Source organism: Eulemur rufifrons, chromosome 21 (genome assembly GCF_041146395.1).
Source record: "Eulemur rufifrons isolate Redbay chromosome 21, OSU_ERuf_1, whole genome shotgun sequence".
Taxonomy (NCBI): Eukaryota; Metazoa; Chordata; class Mammalia; order Primates; family Lemuridae; genus Eulemur; species Eulemur rufifrons.
The window spans coordinates 24,297,979-24,314,095 of NC_091003.1; the positions used below are offsets into that span (position 1 = coordinate 24,297,979).

The window sequence follows — 16,117 nt, forward strand, 5'->3', positions numbered from 1 at the left end:
ACAGGAGTGGGAGCAAACGCACAGTTGCCCCAACGAACTGTGCGAGAGGCAGGCAACGAATACCCTTCCCGGTCGTCAGCCCAGGCAGGGCAGGCGCTTTATGAATGCTCATCCACACGTGGATCGTGGATCGCAATCACGCAGAGACCCAAGCCGACACCTCCTTCGCAGTGTCTCCCACGGATCCGGCCTCCGCAGCCCACCCTGCTCGGGTCCTGCGGACGATGCGGTGGGGTTTGGTGGGGAAGGCTACCCCAGCTCTGAAGCCCACCACGTCCGAGCAGCCTGTCCGGAGGCGCAGGGAGCAATCTCTGCACGCAAAACAAAGCAGTCCGCAGCTGTCTTCAACCGCGAGCTTGGTTAGCGGTTCCGGCGTTTTCCGAGGGTCGCAGCCCCTCCCTAGGGGGCTCAGCCGCACGCCCGGCGCCCCCCGCCCCTCACCGGGCTTCCTGGCGCTCTGGCCGGTGCTGCTAGAAAACTCGCAGAGATTGGAGCTGAGAAAAGGCGGGCAAAGTTCCTTTTGATAAGTTATGAATGGGGAGAAAGTGTTTGTAAAACTCATTGTTAAAACCTTGGGGCTCGAGCCTCGCCCGGCGCCGAGCCAATGGGAGCCGGGAGGCTATTTTGAAATCGCTCCAGCCTTGGCCAATCGGCGTTCGGGGGCGCAGCCCCGCGCCGGCGCCGGCCAATAAGCGCGGCGCTATGCTAAGGAGCCCGGGCCGGCTGCCCCGACTGTCAGCGGGTTAAAGATGGAGCCGCGGGCGAGGGGGCACCACGAGGTGCGGGGCCGTCCGGACGGTGACCACGGGGGCGGACGGCGGCCAGGGCTCCGTCCCCCCGACCTTGCGTGTCCTGTCCGGGCCCTGGACGGAAGGGGTGTCGGTCTGCGTGAGTAGCGGAGTCTGGGGTGGGGGGCGTGGGCAGGACGGCCCTGCCCGGCGGGACGTGCGGAGGGGCGCTGCCGGGACCCCGGGAGCGCTCTCAGGGCAGGGAACTCCACAAGGGCGGGGAGCCCCCCAATCCTCTGGTCGCGCCGCTCTGGGCCTCGGGACAGAAGAATCTGTTACGACAGAACGCGACGCCCATGTGGGGGGCCAGGGGCCAGAGATCGGGCCCTGAGCCGGAAGGGGCGCATCATCCCAGGGTGGGGTCACCCTTGTCCTCTAGCTGCTGGCCGACTCGGGGCGCACGGTCGTCGGGCTGTACCCACCCGGCTCCGGGCGCCAGTGGGCTCTGGACTGCAGCCGAGCGCGGGCCCTCTCCTTTGTGTCTGCGCCCTCTGCCCGATCTGGCCCGCCAGCTCCCGCGACGGGGTTGGAGCTACCCTCTGGTCTGGGGTTTCTCCTGTACCGCAATCCGGAGCGTGCCAGGGAAGGCCTGGGTGCCATGAGGCTCTGAGGACCTCGAGGACAGCAGTTCCGCTGGGATCCCCTTTCCTGCCCCGATGTACTAGACAGGAGCTCTGGCCCCACCCACGCATCTGTGGTTGAGCTTCCCGGCTGTGTCTGTGTGCTTAATGGGGGCGGTGGGGTCCCCCACTGCTGGCCGCAGGTGCTCTGACGAGGTTGCACTACTGTGCTCCGAGAAGCAGTGCAATGATATTGTCAAAGCATCTGAGACCAGCCTTGGGGACTTCCCTCCCCCACAACCCTCACCTCCCAGTCCCCAGGCCGGGCCCCTTGGACCTACAGGCCCTCCCCTCCCCCTGCCCAGTTCACTCCCTTCTCCATGGAAACTTGAGATTCTAGCCAGGCCTGGGCCTCTGGGGTCAGAGGGCACCCTTCCCCCAGGCAGAGGCCCCGCCCCAGCAGGCCTGCATTCCAGGTCTCAGATCCCCACCGGCCACCATAGCGGAGGCACTGGCAGGCCTGCCCGACACTCTTTCCCTGTTGCACTACTGTGGGCCACTGGGAAGCAGTGCAATGATGAAAGGGCATCGGTCAGGTCCACTGGGGGAAGGGGGTTTGCTGCCTTACTCCACTTCCTGGCTGAGAAAGTGGAGGAGCTCGGAGGGTAAGTGTGGGACGGGTTAGGCACCCTGCAGAGCTGGACTGGACCCTCCAACAGAGGACCAGCGGGTGCAGAGGTGGGGGACCATCCTGGTCATGGCTGGGTAGGGACATGGGCAGAGCCCCTAGATTCAGAAAAGCTCTGGTTTGAAGGTCTTTCCACATTGGCCCCCTGGGGTAAGACTGGGACTCTAGGCCTGGTCAGGGCCTTGTGGGGAAATGGAGGCCCACAGTTTTACACCGAGGGTCTTTCCAGGCCTGGCCTGGACTTGGCCCTCCCTGAAGGCTTAAAGAGGGCCAGGCTCTGGGGAGAATGTTCCTCTGGGTGGGGCTTGGGGACATGGGTAAGGCAGGCCTTCCAGGATGCAGCCTTCACACAAGGCCATCAGTCACCCCTGGGCCCAGCAGGAGCAGCACTAACTGGGATGGACAGGTGGCCCTGGGACATGAGCCCTGCAAGCAGTGCCCACCAAACATGCCAGCTTGTTCTCTTACAGAGAGGTATGCCCAGAGCCTACAGGAGCAGTTGTGAGGTGTCTGGCAAGCCTGCCCTCCTGGCTAGAACTGGGGAGCGGGGAAGGGCTGGTTGGAGCAAAACTTCCAAGGAGCCTGACCCAGACTTGCTTGGAGGGCCACCTCTACCATTAGGACCTGACACAATGCAAAAGGTGTTTATGTGCCCAGTGATAGTCATTCAAACCTGTCACCTTGACAGGTGGCCTGGGTTTCCAGATGGGCTTTTAGGAGTACCCCTCACCTTGGCTGGGCACATTGGGACACTGCCTCACTCCCACTCTGGAAGTAAAGGCCCTGGCACCCATGGGGGAGCTGAGGGGCAATGACATATGCTCCTCTGCCTCCTAGTCCTGACCCCTTGGGGTTCTTTGATCCCAGGGTCATCTGGCTCAGGCCCATCCTCCCTTCACTTGGACTCTAGGGGACATGGCTAGAGGTGGCCACCCCTCCTCACTCCTGTGCAGATTCTGTGCCCACTGGCCCCAGACCCCCATGCAGCTGTCACCTGCTCTTGCTGGGGGGAGGCATGTGAACTCAGGGCTCTGCTCAACTGTGCCCTCCTGGGGGAAGCCTTCCTTGGGCTCCACTGCATAGAATGTTCCTCCAGCAGAGCACGTTAGATCAAAACTGCTCAACCTGGGCTGGGCGCAGTGGCTCACACCTGTAATCCTAGCACTCTGGGAGGCCAAGGCAGGAGGATCACTTGAGGTCAGGGGTTCGAGACCAGCCTGAGCAAGAGCAAGACCCTGTCTCTACTAAAAAATAGAAAGAAATTAACCGGACAACTAAAAATATATAGAAAAAAAATTAGCCGGGCATGGTGGCACATGCCTGTAGCCCCAGCTACTCGGGAGGCTGAGGCAGGAGGATCGCTTGAGCCCAAGAGTTTGAGGTTGCTGTGAGCTAGGCTGACGCCATGGCACTCTAGCCCGGGCAACAGAGTGAGACTCTCACAAAAACAAAAAAACAAAAAAACCGCTCAACCTGTGGCAGAGGTCCCCCTGAGATTGAGAGCCTCTGAGGGCAGAGACCACTGTCATTTTTGCTCTCTTGTCAGTGCCTGGAAACAGGACAGGTCCAGTACACTCCTTCCCCAAATCTGCTGAATATGTATGTACCAGTACACTTTTGAAAAATACAAGTATAAAGTGTGAAGCATAGCTATTAACATAACATGATAGGAAGATAATTAGGGATTGGATCTGCTTGACCCTCAAAGGGTGTTTGTCCTGTTTGAAAAAAGGCACATACTCCAAATTTTAAAGTTTCATTTTGAAAGTCACACAGGGGGCGAGAAGCAGAATGGAGATATGATCCCAGGTGAATGTGACTGAGCCTCTGCCTGCACCTCTAGGCAAGACGCACAGAACAGACCCCGTTTATCCTTGGCTGTCCCTACCTTGCTCTGTGGCCTCCACGCAGGAGGAAGTGGATGCCACCTCCTATATTGGGGAGGGCTGAGTCTAGACAGCTGCTGTTTGGCTGTAGGAGGTGAAAAACCTGGTTAGACTTCTCAGGTAACTCCATGGGTCTCGGGGCTCATGGGAAGCATGGAGGGGACAGCAGGGAAGCAGTAGGGTGCAACCCCTCATTAGTGGCTGGGGTGGATGGTGGGGAGAAAAGCAGCATTCAGGAGGAAGAGGCTGTGTGCTAATCTGGATGTGTTTCAGCATGAGATGCCCCCAAACCATCCCCAGTAGACACTTGGACGTGGGTCTGGAGCTCAAGGGAGGTCTGAGCCTGAGATGCAGGTTTGAGTTTGTTCAGTCAGTTGTGGGTTCTCATCGGGAGCAAGGAGTGGGTAAGGAGTCCCAGACTGTACGGTGACCGTGGGACCTTAAACGCATCTGAGGGGCAGGAGGAAAAGAACACTGAGGAGGGGCCAGAGATGGAGGTGAAGAGGCAGTGGCGAGTGGAGAGCACAGGCGTGGTGGTGTAAGGAGAGAGGACAGCGCTGGGGAGGAGAGGGTGGAGCCCCGGGTGAGGGGGAAGCGGCTGGAGGCTGGGGAGGGGCGCCCCCTGGGGAGGGGCGCGCCGTGGGAAGGACTGGAGGCCAGCGGAGGGGTGGATGGGCCTTAAAAGAAGTTGGAAGCTCAGGAAAGGTTTTAGAATTAAGAAAAAAATAAAGAAGTCCAGAACCCGTAGCTGCACACACACAAACAAAAGATTAATAAATAAATAAATAAAAAGTTGTAAGCTATGATCGCACCACTGCACTCCAGCCGGGGTGACAGAGCAGGTCCCTGTCGCAAAAAACAAAGCACATAAACAAAAAGCAGCTGGAAGAGTTCAGGCTCTGGCCCTGCCCTCTGCGTGGCCGTGGCCCTGCCGGGATCAAAGGCCAGGTGGCCCCAGAGGAACCCGCACAGCCACGTCCGCCACCTCGAAGCCCCCAGAGCGCATGCGCAGAGCGTGGGCATTGTCACGTGCGGCCGGCGCGCGCGCATGGCCCCGCCCCCGGCCTGGGCGCGGATTGGCTGTGGCGCGCGGCTGCGGTCGGGGAGGGAGCCCGCATCCGCACGCGCCTGCGGGGGAACGAGTGAGTGCGTCCTGGCGCCCCCACCCCGCTGCCAGTGGTGACCCCGAGCCCTGGCCCTCGGGAGCAGCCCTGTCCCCGGGCCCCCGGACGGGTGGGGGTCGGTGCCCGCGGACCCTAGCGAGCCCCGCGCCGACGGCCGCTCCGCCTGCAGGCAGCCAGGGCGCGCCAGCAGCCCCGCTCGGATGGAGGTCTTAGACGAGTTCGACGGCGAGTTACCCCAGAGCGTGACCTTCTGCCAGCTCATCTCCGAGGAGGACTTCGAGAGGCAGGCGGCGACCTACACCGGGCGCGCCCTGCGCCGCCTCTTCCGCAGCCTCGACCGCAACCCGGCGCTGGCGGAGAGGGTGGTGCGCAAGGGCAAGCAGGCCGAGCTGGAACAGCGCGGGCTCGCCTCCTTCCTCTGGGTGCGGCCGCGGGGTGCGGGAACCCGAGGGCGGGAGCTGTCACCACCAGGGCTTGCTGTCCCCCTGGCGGGAGCTCTGATGTTTGAAGATTTGGGGGAGAGGGCGCCGTCGGGCCTAGCTGGAGCTGTCCAGCCTGGGGACTGGGGTGAGCGGACGTCTTACCCCTTGGGCTTCCTCCTGCCCGGTGTCTCCCGCTGTTGCAGGCGAAGTTTTTCAGTGCTGTCCAGGGGGATCTGAACCACTGCAACAGCATGGGTGCCCTGGAGATGCACCAGCGCCTCGAGCAGCTGAAGCGGAGCATCCACCGCGTGCACCTCTACTCGCGGGGTGAGGCTCACCGCCTGCACTTGCTGGCCAGAGCGCAGGGCGTCCAGGCCGAGGGCCCTGTGACCGGCTCAGGTCCACTTCAGGAGTCCACATCCCCCTCACTCTCCCAGTTGGGTTTGCCTTCTCAGATTAGGTTTTATCCAGAGCAAGAAGCAGGGTCTGGGCTGGCCAGGACCAGGGAGAAGGAGAGGCGCTGCTCCTAGCTAGATCAGCTGGCTAGGAGATGGACTTCTGCCCTGCTTCTTCCTGGCTGTGTGGTCCCCAGCAAGTCGGGTCACCTTTCTGAGCCACAGAGCCTTCACAGCTAACCTTGCAGGGTGTTTGGAATGGTGGGTGAGGACCTGCAGGCAGTGCCTGGCTCAGGACCCACTTGTCTCTGACCCTGTGTTTGGCACTTTTTGTAAGAAAAGTTTTTATTATGAAAGTAAGCATACACAAAACTAGAGATGACAGTGAACACCCAAGTACCTGTCACCAGCCTCAACTCAGCAACATACCCATCTTGCCTTGTGTGTTTCACTCTCCATTCCTGGCCCCCCTCCGCTGCCTTTTTCTGGAGTATTTAAAGGGAGATCTCAGACATCATTGTACATCTGAATAGTGTGTATCATAATTTAAAAAAAATTTTTCTGACATAATCACAATGTCATTGTTACACTTGGCATAATTAACAATTCCTTAATATTAGCTGAGCCATAGTTGGTCCATAGTCAGCGCTCTCTGATGGTCCACAAAAGTCTTTCTATGCTTGGTCTGTCACGTGAGGACCCAGTAAGGCCCACATATTGTGTTCAGGTGTTGGGCCTCTTTTTTTTTTTTTTTTTTTTTTTTTGAGACAGAGTCTCGCTTTGTTGCCCTGGCATCAGCCTAGCTCACAGCAACCTCAAGCTCCTGGGCTTAAGCGATCCTACTGCCTCAGCCTCCCAGGTAGCTGTGACTACAGGCATGTGCCACCATGCCTGGCTAATTTTTTTCTATGTATATTTTAGTTGGCCAGATAATTTCTTTCTATTTTTTTTTTAGTAGAGACGGGGGTCTCGCTCTTGCTCGGGCTGGTCTCGAACTCCTGACCTTGAGCAATCCACCCACCTCGGCCTCCCAGAGTGCTAGGATTACAGGCGTGAGCCATCGTGCCCGGCCTGGTGTTGGGCCTCTTAGGTTCCTTTTGACTAGGGTGACCATACAATCCGGATCCAAATTGGGGTGCTTGTGAGAATGAAATGCAAGAGAGCTGTGTGTGTGACCACACAGGGACAGCAGGTGTAAATTGGGATGGCCCGGGCAAAGGAGGATCCATGCCACTTCTGTTGAAGTCCCCTTTGAGGTGGGATGAGCCCCCTGCCATTGCTTTGGAGAACTGTGTCATCCTCGGGGTGCCCGGCTTCGTGGGATTCTATCTGTCGCTGCAGTCGGCTGTGGTGGTTGCTTCAGCCCCTCCATGTGTATTCCTTGGACAGTTCTAAAGCCTTGATTGGATTCAGGCTTGGTTCCTTTCGTGTGTTTGTGTTCAGTGACACCTGTGCTGGCAGGGGTGGGCTACTTCCTTCTGCGTCACACTGGGAGGCCCAGCTCGCCTGAGGGGCCCACCCTCTGGTGCAGCATGTGAGCCCTCCGCATCACCATTTCATCTGCTTGTTGCACCAACAGAACCTGTCTCCCCCCCGGAAGTAGCTTCAGTGTTATTTATCCCTGTTTTACAGAAGAGGAAATAGAGTCACCGGGAGGTTAGCCAGCATGCGCAAAGTCACTTAGTGAGTAGTTTAGGCTGGACGTGGACTCCGGTCTGGGTTGCTCCGGAGCACAGGGTCAGCCTCCAGGCCAGTGCTGCATGGTGGTTATTATAGGGGAGCCTTTGTGATGGGCTGTACGAGGCCCTTGTTAACACCGCTTTGCTGGTGGTCTCTAACTTAGAACAGTAGAAATAGCCAGACCTGGTGAAACAGAGGTGAGGGGGCTGGCCCCAGGGCCTTGTTCCTCAACGGTTCCCTGCCTGAGCCCACCTCTGTGAGACCCCCTCACTGTGGGCTTCCTCGTGGAGGAAGTGCCCTGTTGCATGTCCCACTGGGGGTAGTTTTTGGGCTCACTGTCTGGGGCCCGGACACCCCATGCTGGTGTTGGGAGACTGGGCAGTTTTTCACAGTGCTTGGGGGGCGGGCAGCAGGCTGACCTGCTCAGGCTAAGCCCACCCCTCCTTGGCCGTGACATCCCATCACTTCCCACAAAATTCTGCCCTTGAAGTCAGACAGCAGGGCATGGATCCTGCCTGCGCCTTGTACAGCCAGAGCCTCTGGTTCCACCGTAAGACGGACGCAGGGATAACCTTTCTGCGTGGGGTTGGCGAGATGGTGCACGCTGGCCCTGGGTGCTATTTGTGGTGCTCCTGTGGAGCCTCCCACCCTTCCTCATTGGAGGGACCGTGCGAAGACCCCCGCACCACTGTGCTTGGCCCCCACTCTACCCTCTTCTGCCTTCAGAGTAGGCAGTCATTGGTGCCTTTCGTCACAGATGCCAAGAAGAGGAGAAGGAAGCTAAAATTGAAGAAACCAGAGCCCATCCTCCTACGGGACCAGTCGACCTCCCCGTGCCTGCCACCAACCCTGCTGCCGCCTCCACCACTGCTGCCATCACCACCTGCCACCACCAAGGCCTCCCTGGTGGCCCCGTCACCCCCTGTTTATACCATGCCCAGGGTCTTTGGCCCCTTCCCTCTGCTGCCCAGCAAGTCGGTCAGTGGGAGCATCTCCTGCTGCAGGCGGTCCTGGGAGGGGCAGCCTCTGTCCCCATGCTCAGAACAATCCCAGTGGCTCTCCTGGGCCCACAGCCACGGCTCTCAGATCTCCGCTTGAGCAGCAGAACCCTCTTTGCAGGGAGTCTTGGGTGGAAAGGCAGTGGATAGAGCAGATAAGAGGGGTTTGGAGCAGGTGCGGTGGTGGGTGCCTGTCGTCCCAGCTGCTCGGGAGGCTGAGGCAGAAGGATCGCTTGAGCCCAGGAGTTTGAGGTTGCAGTGAGCTAAGATCACACCTCTGCACTCCAGCCTGGCTGGGGAACAGAGTGAGACCCCATCTCTTAAAAATAATAATAATAATAATAAAAGGGAGGTGGTGTTTGCTATGGTTCAAGGGCTAGGTGAGAGTCAAAGGCAGAGAGCGCTATCTTCAAGGCCTCAAGTGAACAAGGCAGCCCCAGGTGTGCTGGGCAGAATCCTGGGGTCCCCAGAGAACAGGTGGGAAACCATGGGTCCCTTCCACATTCCTAGCCCCACCCCTCCCCCTCCCCGTGGGTGCTGTTCCCGGCTCAGCCCGCGGGGCTCATTTGGGGTCCTGTCTCCTCCAGGCAGGCTCCCATGCCCAGGCTGGGTTAGGGCCGCCTCAGTCAGCTCCCAGCCCCCATCCCATCTCCTGTACCCCGAACACCAAGCTCGAGGTGGGCACAGGCCGGGCCAGACGTCCCTGCAGGATGAGTGGAAGTCACGTAGTTCTCATGGTTCTTGTGTGAGGTGTTTTTCTTCACTGTGAGGTCCCCAGACTTGTCCTGAGATTTCCTTTGTTTCCTGCAGGTGGAGAATTTGGACATTGCAAGGTCTGAAGAGAAATTAAACTGGAATGGCCTGTCACCAAACCCCAAGAGGTGGAAGGGATTTACTCTGGGCTCGAGGGGAATGGCAAAGGAGCACTTCGGGGAGCATCCTCTGCCAGGCGCGGTCACCATGTCTTCCCCATCTCTTAGTTGATGCTCGGAGCAATCCTGAGTGCTGGTTCTCCTTATCTTAAGGGGAGGAGTCTGGGCTCAGGTTTGCTCTGTGTGTGGGAGTCCCTGTGCCCACGTCACAGAACTGCACGTGAGGCTGTGGAGGGGCCCAGGCGGACGTCCCCTCTCTGCCCTGTCTTGCAGCTGCATGGTTGACCTGACCCCCTTGGTCCTCAACCCTGGAGGCTTCCATTTCTCGTACTTGGCTGGGAACAGTGCGCGCAAGCTCCATGGCCCCGCCTTCCCCTGGTAAGTGTCCTCTGTGCCTCCCCGTGGCGACACTATCCTGCCTCTGCCCCTCCCCTGCCGCTGACGGGATCGTGGTGGTGTGCACAGGGCTGCAAAAATCTTTGTTATAACGCCCCTTCCACTTCCTGGAATGACCCTAAGGATGTAATCAGGGGTGTAGGGAAAGTAGCGCCCCCTTCCTAGCATTTGTAACAGTGAGAAATTGGAAACAAGCCACCCAAAGGCCCGCCAGGAAGGGAATGATAGCGCCAACTGCGGGGCCGCCCCTTGACTGCGATACACGTGTGTTTTGCAGAGCAGGGGTTTACTGAATATGGTTTTTTTTTTAATCACTTGCTTTTTCCACTTAAAATGTTAAGTATTTCCCCTGTCATTGAATAATTCCAAAGTATGATTTAGACTGGCTGCTTCATTGCATTGGATGAATTTTTAAATAGACTATTCTTTTTAAAGTTTTAGGCTCACGGCAAAATTGAGCAGAAAGTAAAGAGTCCCCGTATATCTCCTCACACACACAGCCTCCCCCACTATCAACATGCCACACCAGAGGGGACATTTGTTGCATTTGATGAACCTACATTGATACATCATAATACCCAGAGTCCATAGTTCACATTGGGGTTCACTCTTGGTCTTGCACATTCCGTGGGTTTGGACAAAGGTATAATAGCATGTATCCACCACTGTGGAACCACACAGAGTAGCTTCACTGCCCTCAACTCCCCTGTGCTCTGCCTGTTCATCCCTCCCTCACCCCTATCCCCTAACTCCTGAGAACCACTGATCTTTTTACTGTCTCCATACTTTTGCCTTTTCCAAAATGTTATTGGAATCATATAGTATGTCACCTTTTCAGATTGGCTTCTTCCACTTAGTAATATGCATTTAAGTTTTCTCCATGCCTTTTCATGCCTTGATAGCTCATTTCTTTTTAGCTCTGAATAATCCTGAGTGCACAATAGTTTATCCACTCACCTACTGAAGGACATCTTGGTTGCTTCCAAGTTTTGGCCATCATGAATAAAAGCTGCTATCAACATCCCTGTGCAGGTTTTTGTGTGGACATAAGTTTTCATCTCATTTGGGTAAATACCAAGGAGCATGTTTGCTGGATCACGTGGTAAGTGTATGTTTAGTGTTGGAAGAAACTGCCAAGCTGGCTTCCAAAGTGGCTGCACCATTTTGCATCTAGCAATGAATGAGAATTCAGGTGACTTTTTATGTAAGAAACTCACATGTTTCTTTAAAGATGATTCTAAATTCCCAGGTGAGAGAAAGTTTACCCAGGAGGACATCCAAAGCGTAAGAAAACCTTTAAAAAATGGTTTTGGCTCCCTTAGTAAGGAGAGATGTACACACTGAGACTGCCAGGCGTCAAAAGGCCCAAGGTAAAGAGAGTCCTGTACCACGAAGGTTTTAGGAAGAGACTCATTTTAGCTATGAAAATATCACCACGTTGGCTTTGTCCTTTTTTAACCCATTTATTGAAATAACTCACACAGCATACAACTCACCTATTTAAAGTGAACAATTCCATGGATTTTTGTATATTCATAGCTGTGCAACCATCACCACAATTGAATTTTAGAATGTTTTCACCCCCTCAAAAAGAAAAGAACGAAAAGGCAGCCTCCAATGGGAGAAAATATTTAAAAATTGACTCAGCAACAAAAAAGCAACCCAATTAAGAAATGGGCACAAGACCCGGATAGCCATTTCTTCAAAGAAGGTATACAAATGGCGAATAAACAGGAATGGATGCTCCACGTCATTAGGAAGATGCTAATGAGAATCACGAGATACCACTTGACGTCAGCTAGGATGCCTGTAATTTCAAAAAGAGGGACAATGACAAAGGTTGATGAAAATGTGGAGAAGTTGGAGCCCTTGTGTGTGGCTGGTGGGAATGTAAAATGGTGCAGCCGCTGCGAAAGTCATTTCTGCGTTTCCTCCAATGTTAAACGTCGAGTTACCCCGTGACCCAGCAATTCCACTCCTGTGTGCACACCCAGGAGACTTGAAAACAGGAACTTGTACATGAATGTTCATGCACCATTATTCACAATAACCCCAGGGTGGAAACAACCCAAGTGTATCGAAAATGAATAAACAAAATGTGACATATTCATAGAAATAGTATTCAGCCGTAAAAAGGAGTGAAGTTCTGACACATGCACATGCTATAATACACACACAAACCTGGAACATATGCTCAGTAAGATGAGCCAGACACATCAGGACAAATACTGCATGATTCCACTTGCACGAAGTATCTAGAATAGACACATTCATAGAGACAGGAAGTAGAGTAGTGGTTACCAGGGGCTGGGGAGAGGGAGATGGGGAATTATTGCTTAATGGGTACAGAGTTTTGGTTTTGGGTGGTGAAAAAGTTTTGGAAATAGGTACATATTAACATTGTGGATATACCTAATGCCACTGAGTTGCGCACTTAAAAATGGTTAAAATGGTAAATTTTATGTATATTTTGCTACAATAAAAAGAGAAACCTTAGCACCCTTTATCTGTCACCTCCTGTTCCTCCATCTCCCAGCCCCTGGCAACTGCTAACCTACTCTCTGTCTTTCTAGGTTTGCCTATTTTGGACATTTCATGTAAATGGAATCAGTCATATAACGTATGGTCTTTTCTGTCTGACTTGCTTGCACTTAGCATGTTTTCAAGGTTCATCCATGTTGTAGCATGTGTCAGTACTTCATTGCTTTCTATGGTTGAATAATATTATTTCATTGTATTCCGTGTATTGGATAACATTCCATTGTATTATTTATCCATTCATTAGTTGATTGACATTTGGGTTGTTTCCATTTTTGGCTAATATGAATACTTAGGAGCTGCCAAACTGTTTTTCAAATGGCTGCATCATTTTACATTACCACCAGCAATGTAGGAGGGTTCCAGTTTCTCCACATCCTTGACAACACTTATTATTGTCTGTATTTTTGATTAGAGCCATCCTGGTGGATTCGAAGTATGTCTCATTGTGGTTTTGCATTTCTCTGATGACTAATGATGTTAAGCATATTTTCCTGTGCCTTGTGATCATTTGTAAATCTTTGGAGAAATGTCCATTCATATCCGTTGTCCATTTCTAAAAAATTGGTTTATTATTGACTTGTAAGACATGTTTGTGTATGGTAGATACAGATCTCTTATCAGACATATGATTTGCAAATAGTTTTCCTATCCTGTGTGTTGTCTTTTTACTTTCTTGATGGTGTTTTTGAAGAATAAAAGTTTTGTTTCATTTTTTTGAGGCAAGGTCTTGCTCTGTTGCCCAGGCTGGAGTGCGGTGGCACGATCATAGCAATCATAGATCACTGCAGTCTCCTACACCTGAGCTCAAGTGATTCTTCTGCCTCAGCGCCCCCCAAGTAGCTAGGACTACAGGCACACACCACCACACCTCGCTAATTTTTTTAGTTTCTGTAAAAACAGGGTCTGGCTGTGTTGCCCAGGCTGGTCTTGAACTCCTGAGCTCAAGTGATCCTCCCACCTCAAGCCTCTTCAGTAGCTGGGATTACAGGTGCCTGCCTCTGTGCCCGGCTGAAGCACAAAAGTCTAAGGCTTAGTCCCTTTGAAAGGCATTCTTTTCAAAACATATCAGCCTTCAGAGGTAGCTACAGCCGGAAAAAAAAAAGAAAGAAAAAAAAAAAAACAACCCTACAGGAGCCATAGAAGTTCTCAAATTCTTTGATCCAGCGTTTTTAGTCCTGGAAACTGGCTCCAAGGAAATAAAAAGGAAAAGAAAAATACCATTTGTATAAAAATGTTTATGGCAACATCGGTTAAAAAGATGAAAAACTGGAAACAGCTCAAATGTGCATTCACATAATTATGGAATATTATATAGCCGTTATAATTATAAAAATGATTAGCACATTGACTGCCATGTGAATTGTATTTAACTCAGGCTAGTTTTGAGCCTGGGGCCTCATGAAGAAAAACCTGCAGTTGGTTTGTGAAAATCCTACTTGTTGATGTTCTTATTGTTACGATTAATATTGACAATTTAATTCTAAAAGCGTGGATTGCATTACGTATGACTCATGCACAGGAAACAATAAAAAATAACAAATTGGAAAGGATCATTTTGTTTTAATAAAACACTGTGGCCCCCAGGAAAAATTTTTTTTTCTAATGTAGCAGGCAGTGTGCTAAACACAATTATGCAGATTCATGAATTACATCCAGGTAGAAGCCATAGGCTATCAAATCAGATCAGAAGAAGGGTGGACGCGGGGGTGGGAAGGTGACTGAGTGCTGGGTCACAGAGAAGGAGTTTTTGCAATGTTGTTACAAAGTAAAATTTAAAAGTAAAGCTTTATTGAGTGTCCCTATGTCCTTACAGAACAGTGGAGCCACAGGGTGGGGCTGTGGTCATCATTAGGGTGTTTAGATATTTTCTAGCTTTTTCTAGGCATAGTTTTATCAAGTTGTGATTCAACTGGACAATGTCTTTTTTTTTTTTTTTTTTTTTATCTTGCCATTGTCAGTTAACATTAAGGCCCTGGGGAGTTGAACGGACCCTGGCAGGTTTGACTACAAGCTTCATTGGCTGGGTAATAACCAAATTGCATTCTTAATTCCGCTGGGAGACACAGCAGGTGCTTCTGGTTTTCCCATAGTATAGTTAGTGCTGGGATTAACATCATTATGTGCAAAGCTGTTCCTGAATTTCAGATGAATTCCCTGAAGTGAGATTACAAAGGAAAGGGTATAAATAGTTAACAAGACGACCATCTTTTTTCAGATTCTAAAAGCAATATGTTTACTGTAGACAACGGAAACCTATACAGAAGAGACGTACCAAATCACTCACATTCTCACCACCGGAAATAACCACTGTTAGCATTTATCTGTATGTCAATGTAGGCTTTTTTTCCCCGTGGACACGTGTATGTGCACATGTTGTAGTTCGGTACATAAGTGGGATTGGGAGTGTCCTGTAGGCAGTTCTGTAGCCAACTCTAGCATGTGAGTTTCTTCCCATGTCATTAAAACTATCTTCAAGTTCACCAATAATAATAGATGCAAAATACTTCATTGTGTGGGTGGAACATCATTCACTCAACTGTTCTTGCTTGTTGAAATATTTCCCTGGTGGGGACAATTTTTAGGCTCTTAGTTCATTTTGCTTTCAGAGTGAGCTGTACTCTCATGATACCGCCACCAAAAATGGGTTATTTTTAATTGGTTTTAACAAGTTTACAAAAGCAGAACATATTCCATGGAAAAAAGTTCACAGTACAGAAGTGAATATGTAAAATATGAGCCCACTGCTAAGAGTTTCATGTGTACCTCCCCGAATGTTTTGTGTCTGTATTTGTCTAATACAAATACACTGGTTAATTTTATTTATTTATTTATTTTTGAGACAGAGTCTCACTCTGTTGCCCAGGCTAGAGTGCCATGGCATCAGCCTAGCTCACAGCAACCTCAAACACCTGGGCTCCAGCGATCCTCCTGCCTCAGCCTTCCAAGTAGCTGGGACTACAGGCATGTGCCACCATGCCTGGCTAATTTTTTCTATATATATTTTTAGTTGTCCATATAATTTCTTTGTATTTTTAGCAGAGACGGGGTCTCGCTCTTGCTCAGGCTGGTCTCAAACTCCTGAGCTCAAATGATCTAGCCCCCTTGGCCTCCCAGAGTGCTAAGATTACAGGTGTGAGCCGCCATGCCTGGCCAACTGGTTAATTTTTTAACCCAAGTTAAGAACATACTGCATGTACTTCTCAGCAACTTGTTTTTTGCCATTAATAAACCATTGGGACATCTTTTTTTCTTCTTTTTTTGCCCACTGCCCTTGATATCATTGCTTGTTGGGATATCTCCCTCATTTCTTTAACGAGCTACAGAGTAGTCCAGTGCATGGCTGCACTGGATGGTTTTCAGGTTTTTGCAATCACAGATATTGGTGCAATGAGCAGCCTTGAACACACATCCCTGGGAGACGTTTCTGGAAGTAGCAATGTATCAGGAGCCATCCTACAGCCTGGGGTTTTGTCACTTGTACCTATTGTGGCCCTGTGTGTTGGTTTCCTACCTCATGGGTATGTCTTGGATGTCTCCTGTGCAGGAACTCGGCCTGTAGTAGCTCCCCCAACACCGACGAGACTCCAGCCCCTGCTGTGAACTCTTCCATCTTCTCCCCGCCTGTCCTACTGAAATTCCATCCTGTGCCCAGACCCAAAGACGACTCAGAGAACGACCCTGGCAGCACAGAGTCTGTGACACACGAGAGGAACCCATGACCTCTTCTCTACAGACTGTGGCCCAAGGGATAAATAAAGTTCCTGCAG

At 52.1% G+C, this 16,117-nt stretch overlaps 1 protein-coding gene across 1 annotated transcript; it reads left to right on the forward strand.

The window, feature by feature from the left end:
- The first annotated feature begins 5,030 nt into the window (after positions 1-5,030).
- Positions 5,031-16,117, forward strand: LOC138401541 (uncharacterized). The gene is made up of 7 exons (XM_069497062.1): positions 5,031-5,064; positions 5,216-5,468; positions 5,672-5,795; positions 8,301-8,521; positions 9,352-9,374; positions 9,687-9,791; positions 15,895-16,117. The coding sequence occupies exons 2-7, from the start codon at positions 5,247-5,249 to the stop codon at positions 16,067-16,069; spliced, it is 870 nt and encodes a 289-aa protein (XP_069353163.1). The 5' UTR covers positions 5,031-5,064; positions 5,216-5,246; the 3' UTR covers positions 16,070-16,117.

What these genes read in the sequence shown, in the direction of transcription:
- LOC138401541 (XM_069497062.1), top strand. Translation starts at nt 5,247, where the DNA reads ATGGAGGTCTTAGACGAGTTCGACGGCGAGTTACCCCAGAGCGTGACC. An exon ending in CGTGCACCTCTACTCGCGGG is followed by an intron (nt 5,796 to 8,300) that starts GTGAGGCTCACC and finishes CTTTCGTCACAG; the next exon opens with ATGCCAAGAAGAGGAGAAGG. An exon ending in GAGAATTTGGACATTGCAAG is followed by an intron (nt 9,375 to 9,686) that starts GTCTGAAGAGAA and finishes CCTGTCTTGCAG; the next exon opens with CTGCATGGTTGACCTGACCC.